The 15,733-nt window shown below is 32.4% G+C and overlaps 2 protein-coding genes across 3 annotated transcripts; both read left to right on the plus strand.

The window, feature by feature from the left end:
• The first annotated feature begins 846 nt into the window (after positions 1–846).
• On the plus strand, positions 847–6,916 carry LOC141451556 (dnaJ homolog subfamily C member 8). The gene is made up of 6 exons (XM_074123035.1): positions 847–999; positions 1,203–1,361; positions 1,444–1,510; positions 1,581–1,675; positions 1,753–1,992; positions 4,243–6,916. Exons 1-6 carry the CDS (start codon positions 871–873, stop codon positions 4,369–4,371), a joined length of 819 nt encoding a protein of 272 aa, XP_073979136.1. The 5' UTR covers positions 847–870; the 3' UTR covers positions 4,372–6,916.
• A 926-nt stretch (positions 6,917–7,842) lies between these two features.
• LOC141451554 (ornithine aminotransferase, mitochondrial-like) lies at positions 7,843–15,439 on the plus strand. Of its 2 annotated transcripts, XM_074123031.1 has the most exons (7): positions 7,843–7,979; positions 8,066–8,198; positions 9,177–9,401; positions 9,825–10,048; positions 10,707–10,958; positions 11,055–11,310; positions 12,253–12,539. In XM_074123031.1, exons 2-7 carry the CDS (start codon positions 8,069–8,071, stop codon positions 12,438–12,440), a joined length of 1,275 nt encoding a protein of 424 aa, XP_073979132.1. In that variant the 5' UTR covers positions 7,843–7,979; positions 8,066–8,068; the 3' UTR covers positions 12,441–12,539. The 2 variants fall into 2 exon arrangements, with proteins under 2 accessions (XP_073979132.1, XP_073979133.1); XM_074123032.1 differs by lacking the exon at positions 12,253–12,539 and adding an exon at positions 15,171–15,439 and having other exon boundaries at positions 7,946–8,198.
• Positions 15,440–15,733: the final 294 nt, after the last annotated feature.

Here is a 15,733-nt window from a genome sequence, read left to right on the forward strand (position 1 = left end):
AGCTCGCATCATTTTTTCCAATTTTTTGTCCAAATCAGACTTGAGAAGTACTTTTAAGAACCGGGCTTTTAAAACCTCTGTTCTACTTCATTAATTTCGGGAGAGGCATTTTTAGCCTTCTTAAATATTACCGCGAAATCGCCTGATCATCCAATACATTAGTGATACAATTTTTCAGGATTCAGTGTGGAATTGTCCTATCTTTACCTGGAAACTGGCTGACAGAGTTATCACAATGGTGTTGAAACGAACCCCTTTCTATGTAAAAAAGATTTAATCTTAATACCAATATCTGTCCGTAATTATATCCCTCTATGGATAAAAAACTCTGGCGCTGGAACGGAAATTTATTTGGATATTGTTAAAGAAAGGCAAGTAATCGAATGCTAAAGATTTTCTGGGTGACTAGTTTCGACATTAAGAAACGTCCACTAAAATTTGTTGTACACAATTTAATATCTTTTAGTCTTTATTTTATTCATCACTTAGCGTTAGGTCCTTTTGATTTGTCTAAGAGATTCAGGTTAGTTTTTGGTTGATTTTTTAAAATATTTGTTAAAAAATTCGTTTTTTCTGGATTTATTATATCCAAATTTAACTGAATTGATGAAATAACTACTCCATTAAATCAGTCATGTTTAATAACCGAAAATAAATCTATTTATAATTGTAATCAATAAATCCCCTTGAAGTTTTTGGAGGGGGCCCTCTAAAAAATAATTAATTCAAGAATGTCCCCTCGATACTTTTCAATTGTTAAGAAATTGAAACTTTGTTTAGGTCAAGGATTTTTTCTTTTATTTCTGAACAAATAAGAATCAGCTGAAAAAATATAAATATAACAAATATACTCAGAATTTCAGTCGTTACATGGTGGTAATACTGAGTTTGTTTAGATTATGGAAAGAGTTGAACATGGCAACTACAAACCTGGGCTCAATGGTTAATGGAAATGTACCTGTTGAAAAAGAAACTGCTTTTAATAATTTCTATACCGAGGTAAACTAATTTAATTTTAAAATTATCATTACTTAATTTCATATTGTGAACATAAAGTGCCAAGGGCGTTAAGATTCATGTTAGAGGTTACATTTTGATAGTATTTTGCTCGTTACACTTATTAAGTTACTCTTTAGAGGATTTAAAAAATACATAATTTTCTAAGCTTCTGTTTTTGTTGATAAGCCTTTGTTTCTTATTAGGTGAAAGAAATTGAAAAGAGAGATTCAGTATTAACTCCTAAACAACAAATTGATCGGTTGCTCCGACCGGGTTCAACTTATTTTAATTTGAATCCGTTTGAAGTACTTCAAGTTGATCCAGATGTAACACTAGAAGATGCGAAGAAAAAGTATCGGCGGGTAAATTTTGAAAATACTTTATCAAACACTTTATAGAAGTGAATCTATTGATATTCTGATAGCTTACTTTTTGTTAACACAGCTATCGATACTTGTTCATCCTGACAAAAACCAAGATGATCCTGAAAGAGCGCAACAAGCTTTTGAAAGTTTGTGTTTTTCTTTTTGAATTATAGTTAGTTTTACGTTATGCTTAAAATATATTTTCCATTTTTTTAGTTGTTAACAAAGCATGGAAAACTTTAGAAAATGACGATTCGAGAAAGAAGTGTATGGATGTTATTGAAGAAGCAAGAGGGCGTACTGATCTAATGGTATATGATATAGTAAACTCATTACTAAAATTGATAAACAGTTCTTGAGATTATTATGTTTTGCTTATTTACAATAGATTGAAGAAAAGCGTAAACGTCAAAAGAAAGAAGGGAAGGGTTCTGCCGTGGAAGAAGATGATCCAGCCAAATATAAACATGCAGTATATGTGATGACGATGAAATTGTTTGCAGACATGGAAAGAAAACGGCGGGACTTAGAGATCAGGGACGCTGAGGAGAGGAAACGTAAACGAGAAGCAGAAATTGAAGAAGAAGAAGCAGCTAAGTTGGACAAGGAATGGCAAAAGAATTTCGAGGTAAGTTCTGTTAACAAAAAATATCTTTGTGTCGCAAATAAAGATTAGTCTTTTAAAGATCCCTTTCGGCGAATACTACGATAGTTCTTTTTACATCTCTTAAGGTCTTTAAGTGCAATATAATTATTAAAATCTGTTGCGAAAAATAAATCTGTGTTGAACTGAAATCATCTAATTTTTGAGTCTTTTTCTAAATTAGTTTTTCAAATAAAACAATCACTTTTATAAAATTTTTACAAATAATCTGTAACTTCCAAACTTATTGGACTATTTGAGGGGGACATAATGTGTAAGAAAAATGATAAATGTGTGTTGGTTAAATGTGATAGGAAAATTAAATTTACAAAAATGGAAGTTGCCCAAATAAAGATTCAATTATTGGTTATAAATTTGAGATTAATTAGTATCTTAGTTTAAATATTTATGAGGAATTTATGCAGTGCGGTAGCCTAAATATTCTTCTGAGTTGATTATTCAGACATATACACTAAGTGTTTTTAAAAAAGGCAAAACAGTTGGTAGGAACACTGCAAACAAACCTCCTGTCTCGTGGATAGTCAATGATGTTAGTATATCTTTTATTTTATCCGCCGAAGCTCGCATGTTTTTTTAGTTGCTGCTCAATTTTGGATTTTATATCATCATCAGAGGGTGATTCATCTGTTTAGTGTTTGTAATTTGACTTCCATTTAAGATTCTGTCATTATATTTGCTAACTCAAAAGTACACTTAATTATGACAAATCTTTCAAGCAACTCTTAGGATTCAAACCTGAGACCTCCGGCTTTCGAATCCACCTCGCTCCTCTCATATAATTTGTTCGGTCCGAATTGATTATTATTACTTTCTTTAAACTCAGCCTTTCCTACTTGATTTACTACTTTCTTTTGATCAGTTGTAATAAGGATAATTCCAGGCTCTTAAAAAATTTCTTGTCCAAAGCCAAATCCACTGCAATATAAAAGATCAATTATGACCTTTTTTCCCCACTTTATTTGCCACATTTACAACTACAACAAATGTTGCATCAAGTAAATTTGATGAAACTTGTTAAATTCACATGAAAGTCATGTTAGAGCAACCACCCATTGGTGGAACTCTTTCTCGGTGGATTGCACTCATATCAGTGAAAGTCCCTAGGCCACTTCCGCTTCAAACGACGAGGAAGATTGTCTGGTAGGTGAGGAGAGGAGAGTTGTTGTACAAGAGGATTAGGATGGTGAGCTAGGGAGCTGTGAAAGTTGCGGTAGCGAGACTTTATTAGATCGGTGACAAAAGGGATGTGAGACATCCTTGAAAGTCAGTATTTGTCTTTAAGGTAGACGTCTGTAATGGGTCAGTGCGAGTGAGTTGTTTGAATAGCTAGAGTTAATCTTTGGATACGCTGAATTCAAATTACACGAGGAAGGTGTACCACTTATTCAATCCACAACTTCAGCCTAATGATACAATATTCATATTATAAACGGACTGCACTTCGTCTGCTAGGTATTATAACAACTTAAGGGAGGAGATTAGCTGTGAGGTTAGCATACTGGACTCCCACGCGGAGGTCCCGGGTTCGAATCCAGCTGCTGACCCTTAGATTTTTTCTTCCTAGGAGCTTCTTACAGCTCACTGTCCGGTGATGGACAGTGTTGTCTGTAACGAGAGAACACTGTCCAGAGGCCGGCAGTGCACTGAAAAAAGCTCCGGGCGCCAATAACCTTAGATGTTGACGCGCCTTAAATCATAAAAAAAAAATAACTTCAGTAAGCCTAGACCCTCTTCATTATAAAGATGTACCACTTTCACGGGATAGTATTCTCTTTAAACAAAATGTGGTTTGCATGCAAATAGTAAACCATCGCTGGAGCCGAAAGACACACTCTGAAATTATTATCATTAATTCTCCTCTATTTAAGGTCCCTCTTCTTTACCTTGTACCCGAAACTAGGTAGCATATTTTGATCTGGTTTTTTAGTCTTAAATTGCAACTTGGATTCATGTTTTTGGTACAAGTTTACTTCTTTAAACCATTTCCTAAGGCTCCTTTGAATGATGATGGTTCTCTGGCATTCTGCGGTTTGCTTCACGCAATGGAAACAACAATTGCACCCACCAACTACGCTTTTTGCCATGTCAGGGACAGGGAATAAGTCAGCTCTGACACTCCCATTATATTATCGTTATCATTATCATTATATTCAATGTTAATTTTTTAAATAAATATTTCAAAAACAATTTTCTGAGTAGAAAAACTATTTCTAGGAATCCAGACAAAACAGGGTTGACAGTTGGAAAGCTTTTCAAGCAGGTGGCACCTCTGGAAAACCTTCAAAAATGAAAAAGTTCAAAGGTGGCTTTAAGCCTCCGAAACACAAAGCTGAAACCAGATAACCCGCACAATAAAAAAAAAAAAAAAAATATCTTGCAGAGACGAACTATGTGTAAATTAAGTACATGTATAGAGAAAAAGAAAGCTGATAAAGTTGTGTGCGTGTTATTTCCATTCAAGTGTGTAGATATTTCACTCCCTCGTGGGTAACAGACTTTTTAGTTTTATTTATTTTTTTTTAATTTAATTTTTTAATTACCAAATCTGAAATTGATACATCTTTTGAAATGATAGATCTCATAAAATAAGAGGCGTTAATTTTTCATTTTAGTTTTTCTTAAATTAATTTATATTGTATGCAATATCAGATCTTGTAGTAAAAACTTTTGATAGGAAATGATTAAACAGTAATTTCTGTTAAGCAATTGGGTTTTATTAGTTTGATAAAAGAATAGCTGAGCATTCCTGTGCAACTTTTGACTTTATCAATGAAATTCCTCTTTCTTTGACTACTTGTTATAAGACAACTGGGATAAGAAGATTTGGCTGCTTGTAATGTATTCTAAATGTTTTATTTATATTTGGCAACTTCCTACGTCAGCTCTAAATACTTCTTTAGTTTCTGAAAAATAAGTATCTAAAGGTTTTTTTTTTTTGCTCCGGCATTATGAATGCTATAAGCTAAGCTAATGAACAAAAATCTCCTGGAACTGTTCAGGTTTCTCAGTTATCCACAGTTCGTTCACCGTTTAGGCATTGAGCGGATTTATCATTCGTTAATAAAAACTGAGATAATATGCGTATTATTTGTTCGGGTAAGATGGTTCTTTATTATTCCAAAATTGAACTGATTTCAATTCATTTTGAAGTTTCTAGTGAATAAAGTGTAATAACAGCTTTGAATTAAAATGCGAGGCCCTTATTAATTTGATTCAATTATTTTTTAATATTTCTCTGTTTTAAAAGTTGAAATTAAATAAAAATTGAATCTATTGATTAAAGCATTATTCTAATTAATCTTAATTAAAAATTATTTTAGTAAACAAAATAAATAAACCTACAAAACATTGGTATAATTCAAAGTATACAAATTTAAAACATGAATTTTGTTGTGTTTTTTCTGTCTTAGCTAAATTGTTAAGTAATTTATCTAGATGTTTACACAATTCTAGAATTAAATTAGTTACACTAATCTTAGGTAAATTATTCGATAATCATCGATGACCGAACTAAAAACACAATTTTTAGTTAGCATCGATAATTTTTATTTATTTTCAAGTTGAGACTAAAGTGTTTGAAGGAATAATTTATTTTGCAAGTATGTTGAGGAATCTTGATTCCCTTGTGTTTACAATTAATAGATTTTTTTGTTTCATATAGGCTAATTCTTTGTAAGTACATTTTTGCCTAGTATTAGCGCAAGTCCCAAATCTATAATATTGCCAAATTACGTTTGGAAGGAAATAAGCTTAATTCTAATTAAATACTTTATTAAATTAGCATCATAAATCTTTCAAGAGTGGGAGCCAGCCGGAGCGATTGCCCAAGCTTTGGGCTGGCTATTTTTATGGATTTCTTTTGATCAAATGCATCAAATAATCCAATATGCCTGGGATGTTAACTTTACAGAAAAATGCGCTAGACCTCCATGCAATGAGTAAATGGGTCAGAGAAATCTAAATGTCTTCATAATACACTTCGTTTTTCTGTGTGTTGCTAAATTTGGAATTAGCACTAACTTAGAAACGCTTTGAAAAATTTAAATTTCCTTAAATCAGGTTTTTCTGAAAGACTGTATACTGAAACAGGCACCCCAACCATCTAAATTAGGTTGATGCGAGTATTAATTAGTAATATTACTAAAAATATGGTTAGGTCTTAAATAATACCTTTGATTCATTGGGCGAAACTTAATCAGTTTCGTATAGAGATCTTGACTGCACTTACATTATTGTCTCGCACTAACTTGTTGAGTGAATCATGTTCGTCACCTGTTTTTCACTCATCTTAAGTAGTTATTCGCCTATCCCGAATGATTAAGTAAACTTACTTTTGTTCATCTTACCTTTTTATATCTTGTCTCTATATTTAAGAAAATTATATTTAAATCAAAAAGAGGTAACCTGTACGCACATAAGGCCAAAGGAATAAAAAAAAAAAGTAAAAAGTCGGCAGCTTATTCAAACTTAAGATTTGTTGAGGAATTGTAAAGCTATCTTTTTCATATCTATAAAATCTTTTTATTGCTACAAAAAAAACCATTCTGGTCGTTATATTTTGTGGAAAGTTTTTTAAAAACAAACTTTTACCTCCAATACTATCTGTCCAATTTAATACGCGTCAAAAATAAAAATAAAAAGTTGACCATTTTGACTGTGCCTATTAATTTTTAATTTTATTATTTTTTTTTTTGAGTAAATTTTCGTTCATTAAATGTACAAAAACGTTTGGCTGTTTAAGTTACATTGTTGAATTTAACATGCAATTTTGTATATAAAAAGAACATAAATCCTATAGAATTTATATTTTAGTTATAATGATTAAATAAAAAAATACGTGTTTGTGAAAGTAAACATTTTTCTAAATTATATATATTTTTTTTCATTATTTTGTTTTCGGACATCCCATTTATGCTTCCCTTATTTTCTTCCAACAACAGGAAATTATCTCAAAAAATTGATGAATTATTACGAAAGAAATACGTATATTTTTGAAAGCAGTGCCAAGAAGTATTCTTTTCGTAAGTATAGATCCGTAGAAATTAGTTAGTAGGTTATCTCATTAAAAAAAATAAATGTATTACAAAACAACTAATCTGGACTTAATCAATTGTAATTCTTTAGAGACCAAGTACACAGGACATATGTCTTCAGGAGAATTTATTTTTTTAAAGGTTATCTACGTATTTTTACCAAAAGTCTTAGGCTTCACCCTCGTAAAACAATCTGCGATAAGTTTAAAGTTTCCTTTATTTGATTTTACAAAAATTCAACAATGAAACTACACAAAGTTGCCCTTAAACAAAATGGGGCTAGAAGAGATCCATCTGGAGGCACACCTTGAAAGAAAATTAATCCAGTTTGGATATCTGGGTTTTAGCTACCGATAACCTTCTAGTCAATAATGACTAGTCTCAGCAAACATCATTCATTCAATAAGAAGAAAGTGCGACAAGACAAAGTTCTGTAATTGTAACAGAAGAACTGACTTGGCTGACTTCTCACTCCTAGCGTAGTTATTCCTTTTCTAGAAGGAATGTCTTGCTGCATAATACATGACAAACTACATTATACCAAAATTGTTATACACATTGGCAGGAAACTGATATTGAACATAAAAGGTAACTAAATGTCTTTATATTAAGTAAATTAATATATATTCGTACTTGAAAACTGCGTCTATTTAGAAGCCTGCAAAAAAAGCTTACCAAAATTTTTTAGCTATTAATTAATTCAGAATTTATTACCACTTTTCACATTAATAAACCGTAAATTCTCGCACCTTTCTTTTGATAGTATTTTTTTTATATTCTTTTCACATGGATACAGCTTTTTTGTAATAAGTAACTAATTTACAATCATATTTTCCTTTCTTTTTTTTAAAATTATTTTAATGGCACTGTCTGATAGGTGATAAAATTATTATTTTATTTTTTTTCACAACCATTAAAGTGAGTTTAAGTTACCTAAATTTATTTTTATTTTAAAAGCAGATGTTTAATTGTATACATTTAGTATTCCAAGTTTCCTATTTTAGAGCATGACATCTTCCATAGGACAATTAAACAAATTATTAAAATGCCACAAATTTTTCAACCAATTTCAACGGAGTGTTGCTAATCATGCTGATAATGCTAGAGTCCTCGACTTGGAAGTTTGTAAAGGTCAAGGTAATTGTTATGTTTTCTTACATCTTCTCATTATTATTATATTAAAGAAAACTGATTTGATGTCTCAAATCTTTTATTTCCTGCAATATACTAATTACTAATTGTAATCGGGTGTAAAAAAAGTATAGTCGTTTTTCAAATTAGTAAATGTCAGATATTATTAGAATTGTACGTTAGTGCTCACTGTAATGAGTAATTGTTTAAGTCGAATTTTTGAATGTAGCATTTCTTGGGTACAAAAAAATATTTTACTATCTTTAAGGGTGAAATTATTCTATTTTTATTAAATTTTTCTATGGCAAAGAAAGCGTGCCATGAACCAACACAAACAGGATAATGAGTGGATGAAAATAAGTCCACTGCTTTCAAAGGTCTTCAATTCTTTCTTTAGTTTGATTAAAGTGGGTCATTTTATAGGATTTTTTTAAACAGAAGTTAGCAAGTATTCATCCTCATAGCTGGTATTAAAGCTGAATGTTTATGTGACAATCTCCACTTCTCATGAGATAGCGGCTTAAGGCTTTTTGTAAACACTGCCAGATACGGAGCAAGTGTACAATGCTTTGGTCGGATAGAACAGCATCCTCATTGAAGTGACCCGCTGGCCGCCCTAAACTTTTCTTTTAAAGATTGTATCTTAAGTACGTTAATCCCGGACACTACCTTGTAGTCATTTCTTCGAAAATGGTAGTTTCAGTAGGCACAGAGTCTGTATAAACAATTCAGTTTTGATTGTAAACAAATAATTCATAATTGAACTGTCTATTGAAGAGGTCTCATTAAAAGTATTAACAAGAAACCTTTTACGAGTCTAAGAATCAATCTAATCGTGTCTGTGAACATTGAAACAAGGCGGATGGGTTTTGAAGAACTTTGGTATGTTGGAACTTATATAATAGAAACACAGCCTATTTTTTGCACTCTGTTGCTTTTTTTAATGCAAATTTAGACTATATTTGTTTCTTTAAAATATTTCAGGTGTACGATTGTGGGATAAAAATGGCAAAGAATACTTAGACTTTATCGGAGGTCAGGGATCTGTGAACGCAGGACATAGCCATCCGAAACTCATTGGTGCTATGCAAGATCAAATGTGTATTTTACATCAAACCACACGCTCCTTAAACAATAACATATTGCCGGAATTCTGTCAAACCATCTGTCAAATGTTTAATTATGATAAAGTCTTAGTTATGAATACTGGTATGTTGATAATATTGCTTACATAGTTTACACTCGGAAAGATTAGGGTGGTCTGGGATGATTATCAGCCCAATTGTTACATTGATAAAGCAAAAATCATTTTCTTAAAGAATGTTGAAAGTATGAATTTGTTAATAATGAAATAAGGTAATGAAAGTAACAACTTTTTTAATTCAGAAGAAAAGAAAAACTGTTAATCATATTTACATCTTTTTCATTATATTATTTATATATATTATATCAAAATTACCGTAAGTAACTTTTCATTTGTTATTTTATAAGTCTAAAAATGTAATATCTCATTCAAACCTTGTGTTTATAAAATAGCTTATCCCTGTAGGATGTAAGTTTAAAATATAATTTATAGTTTTTCTTTTTAATTTGAAAGTATCACGGAAATTAATTGTCTCATTTTGTTCTCAGGTGTGGAAGCCTGTGAAACAGCAGTCAAATTAGCAAGAATCTGGGGTTACAAAGTTAAAAAGATTTGTCCTAAAGATGCTTTAGTTGTTTTTTGTACAAATAATTATTGGGGATGCTCGATCGCAGCTATTTCCAGTAGTTCAGATCCTTTATTATTTGGTGGCTTTCAACCATTATTGCCTGGCTTAAAGTTAATACCTTATGATGACCCCTGCAGTTTAGAGGTAATGTAATTTCATCCTAGATTCTAATAATTAATAATAGCCTTTAATAATAATAATAATAATTCAAGTGGTACTGGACTCCCACGCGGAGGTCCCGGGTTCGAATCCAGCTGCTGACCCTTAGATTTTCTCTTCCTAGGAGCTTCTTACAGCTCACTGTCCGGTGATGGACAGTGTTGTCTGTAACGAGAGAACACTGTCCGGAGGCCGGCAGTGCACTGAAAAAAGCTCCGGGTGCCAATAACCTTAGATGTTGACGCGCCTTAAATCATTAAAAAAATAATAATAATAATTTAAGTGATTGGCGAAAGCGTGTTCTTATCGTACATTACCATTAAAAAACGAATTTGAATGAATTTGAATAAAGGAAAGGATTTGCTTAGTTGTAAGTGCGGTGGACTACTACACGGGAGGTCATGGGTTCGCTACCTTAGGAACCTCTACAGGTCACTGTCCGGTGATGAAAAGTGTTATCTCTAGCGATAGAACACTTTCCTGTGGCCAGCATTGCATTTAAAAGCCTTCGGGCATCAATTACCTTAAATGTTGATGCGCCTTAAATAAATTAATTATGGTGCTAATGACCTAAGAATTCATTGCGCCTAATATATATTAATAATAATAATGCTAATAATTATTATGATGTGATCTTTTTTAGGAAGTATTGAAAAATCCTAATGTTTGTGGCTTTATGATGGAGCCTATCCAAGGAGATTATGGTGTAATTGTTCCAAATGAAGGATATTTGGCCGAAGTTCGACGACTTTGCACCCAGAATAAAGTTTTATGGATATGTGATGAAGCGCTTACAGGCTTAGGAAGAACTGGTGCCATGCTAGGCGTAGATTATGAATGCGTTAAGCCAGACATATTAGTATTAGGAAAATCATTGGCTGGAGGAATGTATCCTGTAAGTAAACATTTGACAGCGATGACACTATATTGAATAGCATATTTCTTTTAAATAATTTGAAACCAAATTTCGCCTATTCAATTTTAATTATAGGTTTCAGCAACGTTGGCCAGTTGTGAAATAATGGATCTATTAAAGCCCGGATCACATCACTCAACCTTTGCTGGCAATCCTCTTGGTGCACGAGTGGCTTCTACGATGTTGAAATTGATAAAAGAGGATGGGTTAGCTGAAAATGCATGCGCAATGGGTGCACTACTAAGGGATGGCTTGTTATGTACTTTTAGTAAGGACGATATGCCTGTATTAAGAGGACGAGGTCTTCTATGGGCTTGTAAGATAGATCCACGTAAGAATATTATCAAACTATTTTCAACATTAAAATTGTATATTAATGGCCAAGGTTCTGCATCTAGCCACAGTTCCTCAAATGACCGGCTAATTTCATTATTTGCCAACTAATTACTAAATAATGTTTATTTAACTTTTTTGTTTTGTTATATGGTAAACATTTTAATATGTTAGATATAACATCCTATAAAGAGAATGATATACATATATACTACTCGACTGCGCACTAAATAACTTAGTTACTAAAATTTAAAACTCATCGTTGTGAAAAATGTACACCATAAAATTAGTGTAATTCGATACTAGAGTAAGCCCTTGAGTCCGTTAAGAGCAACTGAAAGCCTCGTTAGGTGTATTTGACTACAAATACTTTGCTAATGAAGTTTATTTTCAAGTATAACTTTTATTTGTAAGCAACGATTCCGAAATTAATGAATTAAAGGGGAAGACTCCGATTTTTAGATAAAAAACAAAACAAAAAATGGAGTATCATCAGGAAAGCAAGCTTCGTTTAGAGAGCTCAGTGAATCTAAAAACAGAATTAAGTTTATTATTACTAATTGAGGCTTTAGTCGTCAAAAAGCCTTTCTTTAGGTATGGAATTTCTTAAAATTCAGCATTAATACAATTCGCAATCCAAAGTTGACAGTACATTCCTAGTAAAAAGGTATGTAACTTTTTATTTATAAAGAGATCTTTTTAATTTTTGAAGTAAAGTAAAACTCTGTAAAAATATTTTTGGGTTACGTTACATGAGTGCCACACAATAAGCATCTAATCTTTCTCCTAAAGCACGTTTTCTTTTAAAAAAAAATTTCAGTTAATTATTGTATAAGATTTTTACTACTAAAATAACCCCTTACTAGATTTCGTGTGTAAATTAGATCATTTACTGTAATAGCAATAGACAGAAAATTCTAATAATGATAATAAAATTCAGGAATTGGCAGTCCATGTGACATATGCGACCAATTAAGAGATTGCGGCCTTCTAGTCTGGCCGTGTAGAGACGAATTTATACGCTTCACTCCACCATTAATACTCACAGAGGAAGAAGTCACTCAAGCTATAAGCATATTTAAAAAGGTTGTTGATCATATGAAGGGTTGCCATAATGTATGTGTCTAAAGTGAATGTCCGCACGTTCTCATTGTTTCAAAAAATTTTTGGAAAATTTAATGTTAAAAAAAAGACATGTTATCAAATAAATCTGTTATGTACTTTAAATTTTATAGAATATTTATAGTGTTTTGTTAAAGAATTATAAAAAAGAGTGAATGATGAAGAATAACTGATGAGGCTATTTATGTAATTGTTTTTCCGTGATAGTTTGTAAGCAGACCAGAAGAATTTTATAAAACACGGTTAAATTCAATTTTTGGCCCATCAGTGCAATTTTCTTAATCAATATTTTGTATTGGCATAGTATCTGTTTATGATCAAAGTAAACAATTAATGGCCGGTCATTTCAGAACCGTAGACTAAATTTCAGTCTTTGGCCTAAACTTGTAAATAGGATTAAAATCAGTGTATCTTTTAAACTGATGCCAATCCCGTAGGGGGAAGTGGATTAGCCACTTCTTCACCAAGGGTACTTGGCATCCCTGCAGGTATTCCAACCTAACAACATGAACATTAGCAACATTTAAACAGTACACATAGGGCATAGTCATCTGTACAAGGTAGGGGCTTATTAGCTCGGAACCGTTGCGCAGATTGTGTAAGGATGAGGATCCTCTCACTGGCTGTTCGATTGCGTTGCAATCGAGTGATTGCGCTATGAAACCTTTGGATCTTTGAGCCCAAAGGAGATAGTAGCACAAAAAGAACTAGTAGGGATAGTCGTCAACCTCTTTTGTATGGGAGATTTCATCTACTAGATCAAAAGGGGATGGCACATTAAGGCTGAAAACATAGTGAAGCGGCGATGATTGTTGCTTCAAACCAAAAAGGCCGACGAGCAGCGAGCAAAGAGTCGCATGCACATAGTGACGAGTTTAGTCGCGTTCTCCTCGACGAGACATGATGGAGGAATTATTTCTATATGAAAATTCTTACTTAAAAATTTGGTATTTACAGCAGCTTAGAAGCAGTGTACATGATATATACAAGACTAGACATGAACACGGTGAATTCCATCACTTGTACTATCAACTTTGGGAGCATCCTGGCAAGTTTCATGCGTATTTACGAATGTCTTTTTCAACATTTGATTACATACTAACCAGTGTTGAAGGCATGTTAATCAAGAAAAGGACGAATTTTAATGTTAACCCCAATAATCCTGTTCCATTCCTTATCCAACACAAATCGGTTGTGATGTAGAAGATCCTTTTGGTCCCACAGAGGTTTTATTTTTTTAAAAAAACTACTCCAATAAATGCAGCAATATCCATTTTAACCTAGAAAATTGAGCGCGATGAGAGCGAAGAAATCAAACATGTCATAGCGCTACTCTCTCTTGGTAGCGTTGCTCTATCTTCGCTTTGCTCCCCACTATGCGCGGTCCCATATGTTAACTTGTCTTTGTTTTCGTCGCTTTGCTCTTCGCTGTCATCGAGTGGCGAGCCACATTGCTAGCCACTATGTTTCCAGCCTAAGTCTCTTTTGGCTGCTATGCCGTGGAGCTTAGGTCTCACCCCTAAGAACACATCTGCCAAAAATAAAAACAATGAAGCTTCCAAAAACAGTCAGTGATATATTTACAGGTGTCAAAATTATAAGTTAACTATAAATTCCCTGTATCAACAGGCTATTAGGATTAAAGAGTGTTATTAATATACGATGATATCGATATCTTAGGATTGTGGCAGACGACGAATCTCATTCCTTAAAGTTGTTTGTCCTATCAAAAAGTTTATCTTTAGGGATTATCCGCCACTTTATCCTACGCAAATTTAGATGATTTGTCAACCATGGGTTGTTATTAGTCTGTGATTATAACACTGGGGGCCGAAGGTTAGCAAGAACGTTACATTTAAGGTCTTACATTACTGGAATAAGAGATCAGCATTTAATTTTAAAGGCTAGAATAGGAATATGAAACACCCCTCTACTGAAATAATCTCAGCTTGCAGACGAATATATTGTCAATATATGCTAGGTTGTTGAAATTTTAAACCATTTTAGAGTCTGAAAGAGAGAAAATGATCTACGTTAGTTGTTTATTGTATCAATATAGTTTACTTTCCTTGAGTCCTTTGATATAGAGGAGGATCTCAAGTTTTGCAATTGGGCTGTAACTCGTTTTTGAGCGAGGTTTAGTGTTACGATATCAGAACTTATCTAGGAAGCAGTACACGGCTCCATTAATTCATTATTAAAGGATTTTTCAATAAGATGACAGATTGAAATGCTTTTCGTAATTGAAAGATTAAATTCAGCAAATTTTTCAGAAAAATAAAATTTACAATTTTTTTATTTCATTTATTTTTATTATTTTACTTATTCTCCATCTAGCCAGCGACATTTAGTTGTGAATTTCCTACTGAATTTTTAATTTGATAATGTGTTTTGTATGTAAAAACTTATTATTTAATAAACTCATTATTTTTCTATTAATCTTCTTAATGTGAGAGTGGATAAAAAAGCTAGCCCAATACGGAAGAAGAACCTGGTGAAGGAAGATAAAACGGACCATTGGAGTTTGATGGAAGGTAGACAAACAAAAGATAGGTTATCATTCGTTAGAAGATAAGCTTTTGGATGAGCCGAACAATTTTTTATTTGTGGTCCAGTCCGAGTTACATTTTTATTTCCACTTATCAAAAAACTAGATACCATATGTAAATTAAATTAGTAATAAAAAGAAAACATTAGCAATAAAAATAAAATTCTAATAATAACAATAACATTCAGGAATTGGCAGTCCATGTGACATATGCGACCAATTAAGAGATTGCGGCCTTCTAATGTGGCCATGCAGAGATGAATTCATACGTATGACGCCGCCGTTAACTCTGACAGAGGAAGATGTCACCCAAGCTATAAGTATATTTAAAAAGGTCATTAATTTTATGAAAGGATGTGGCAAGGTATGTTAAACTGACAAGTACTCTGACAAGCCAAAACGTTATTTTTAAAAAAATTATAGTACCAATGTTGAAATAAATTTCATTGTTGTCCGACTTTATTTTTTGTAATTAGAATTTGAGTTCGTAATGGATCTAAAAAATTGATACAAAGCTCTGAAACGATGTTAACAATCCTCAGTATATTTTTTTAACAAATGAAGTTAACTAGAAATATAAATACAATGCCATCATAAATTGTCATTGGTTGGCAAAAGTGAATTACAAAAAAATGATTCTTCAAGTGATCCTTCATGACTAGTTCACCGACTCCAGTTCAAATTAAACTTTTTACTTGAAAATTATTGTTTAGGGAAAACTGTCCAATTTATATTGGTCCAATTACATGTT

Source organism: Rhodnius prolixus, unplaced genomic scaffold (assembly GCF_049639745.1).
Source record: "Rhodnius prolixus isolate KJV_2025 unplaced genomic scaffold, Rpr scaffold_8, whole genome shotgun sequence".
NCBI lineage: Eukaryota > Metazoa > Arthropoda > Insecta > Hemiptera > Reduviidae > Rhodnius > Rhodnius prolixus.

Coding starts and splice junctions, on each gene's coding strand:
- LOC141451554 (XM_074123031.1), top strand. CDS start 8,069: ATGACATCTTCCATAGGACAATTAAACAAATTATTAAAATGCCACAAA. Junction 8,199..9,176: donor GGAAGTTTGTAAAGGTCAAG/GTAATTGTTATG, acceptor AAAATATTTCAG/GTGTACGATTGTGGGATAAA. Junction 10,049..10,706: donor ATGACCCCTGCAGTTTAGAG/GTAATGTAATTT, acceptor GATCTTTTTTAG/GAAGTATTGAAAAATCCTAA.
- LOC141451556 (XM_074123035.1), top strand. CDS start 871: ATGGTGGTAATACTGAGTTTGTTTAGATTATGGAAAGAGTTGAACATG. Junction 1,511..1,580: donor AGCGCAACAAGCTTTTGAAA/GTTTGTGTTTTT, acceptor CCATTTTTTTAG/TTGTTAACAAAGCATGGAAA. Junction 1,676..1,752: donor GAGGGCGTACTGATCTAATG/GTATATGATATA, acceptor TATTTACAATAG/ATTGAAGAAAAGCGTAAACG.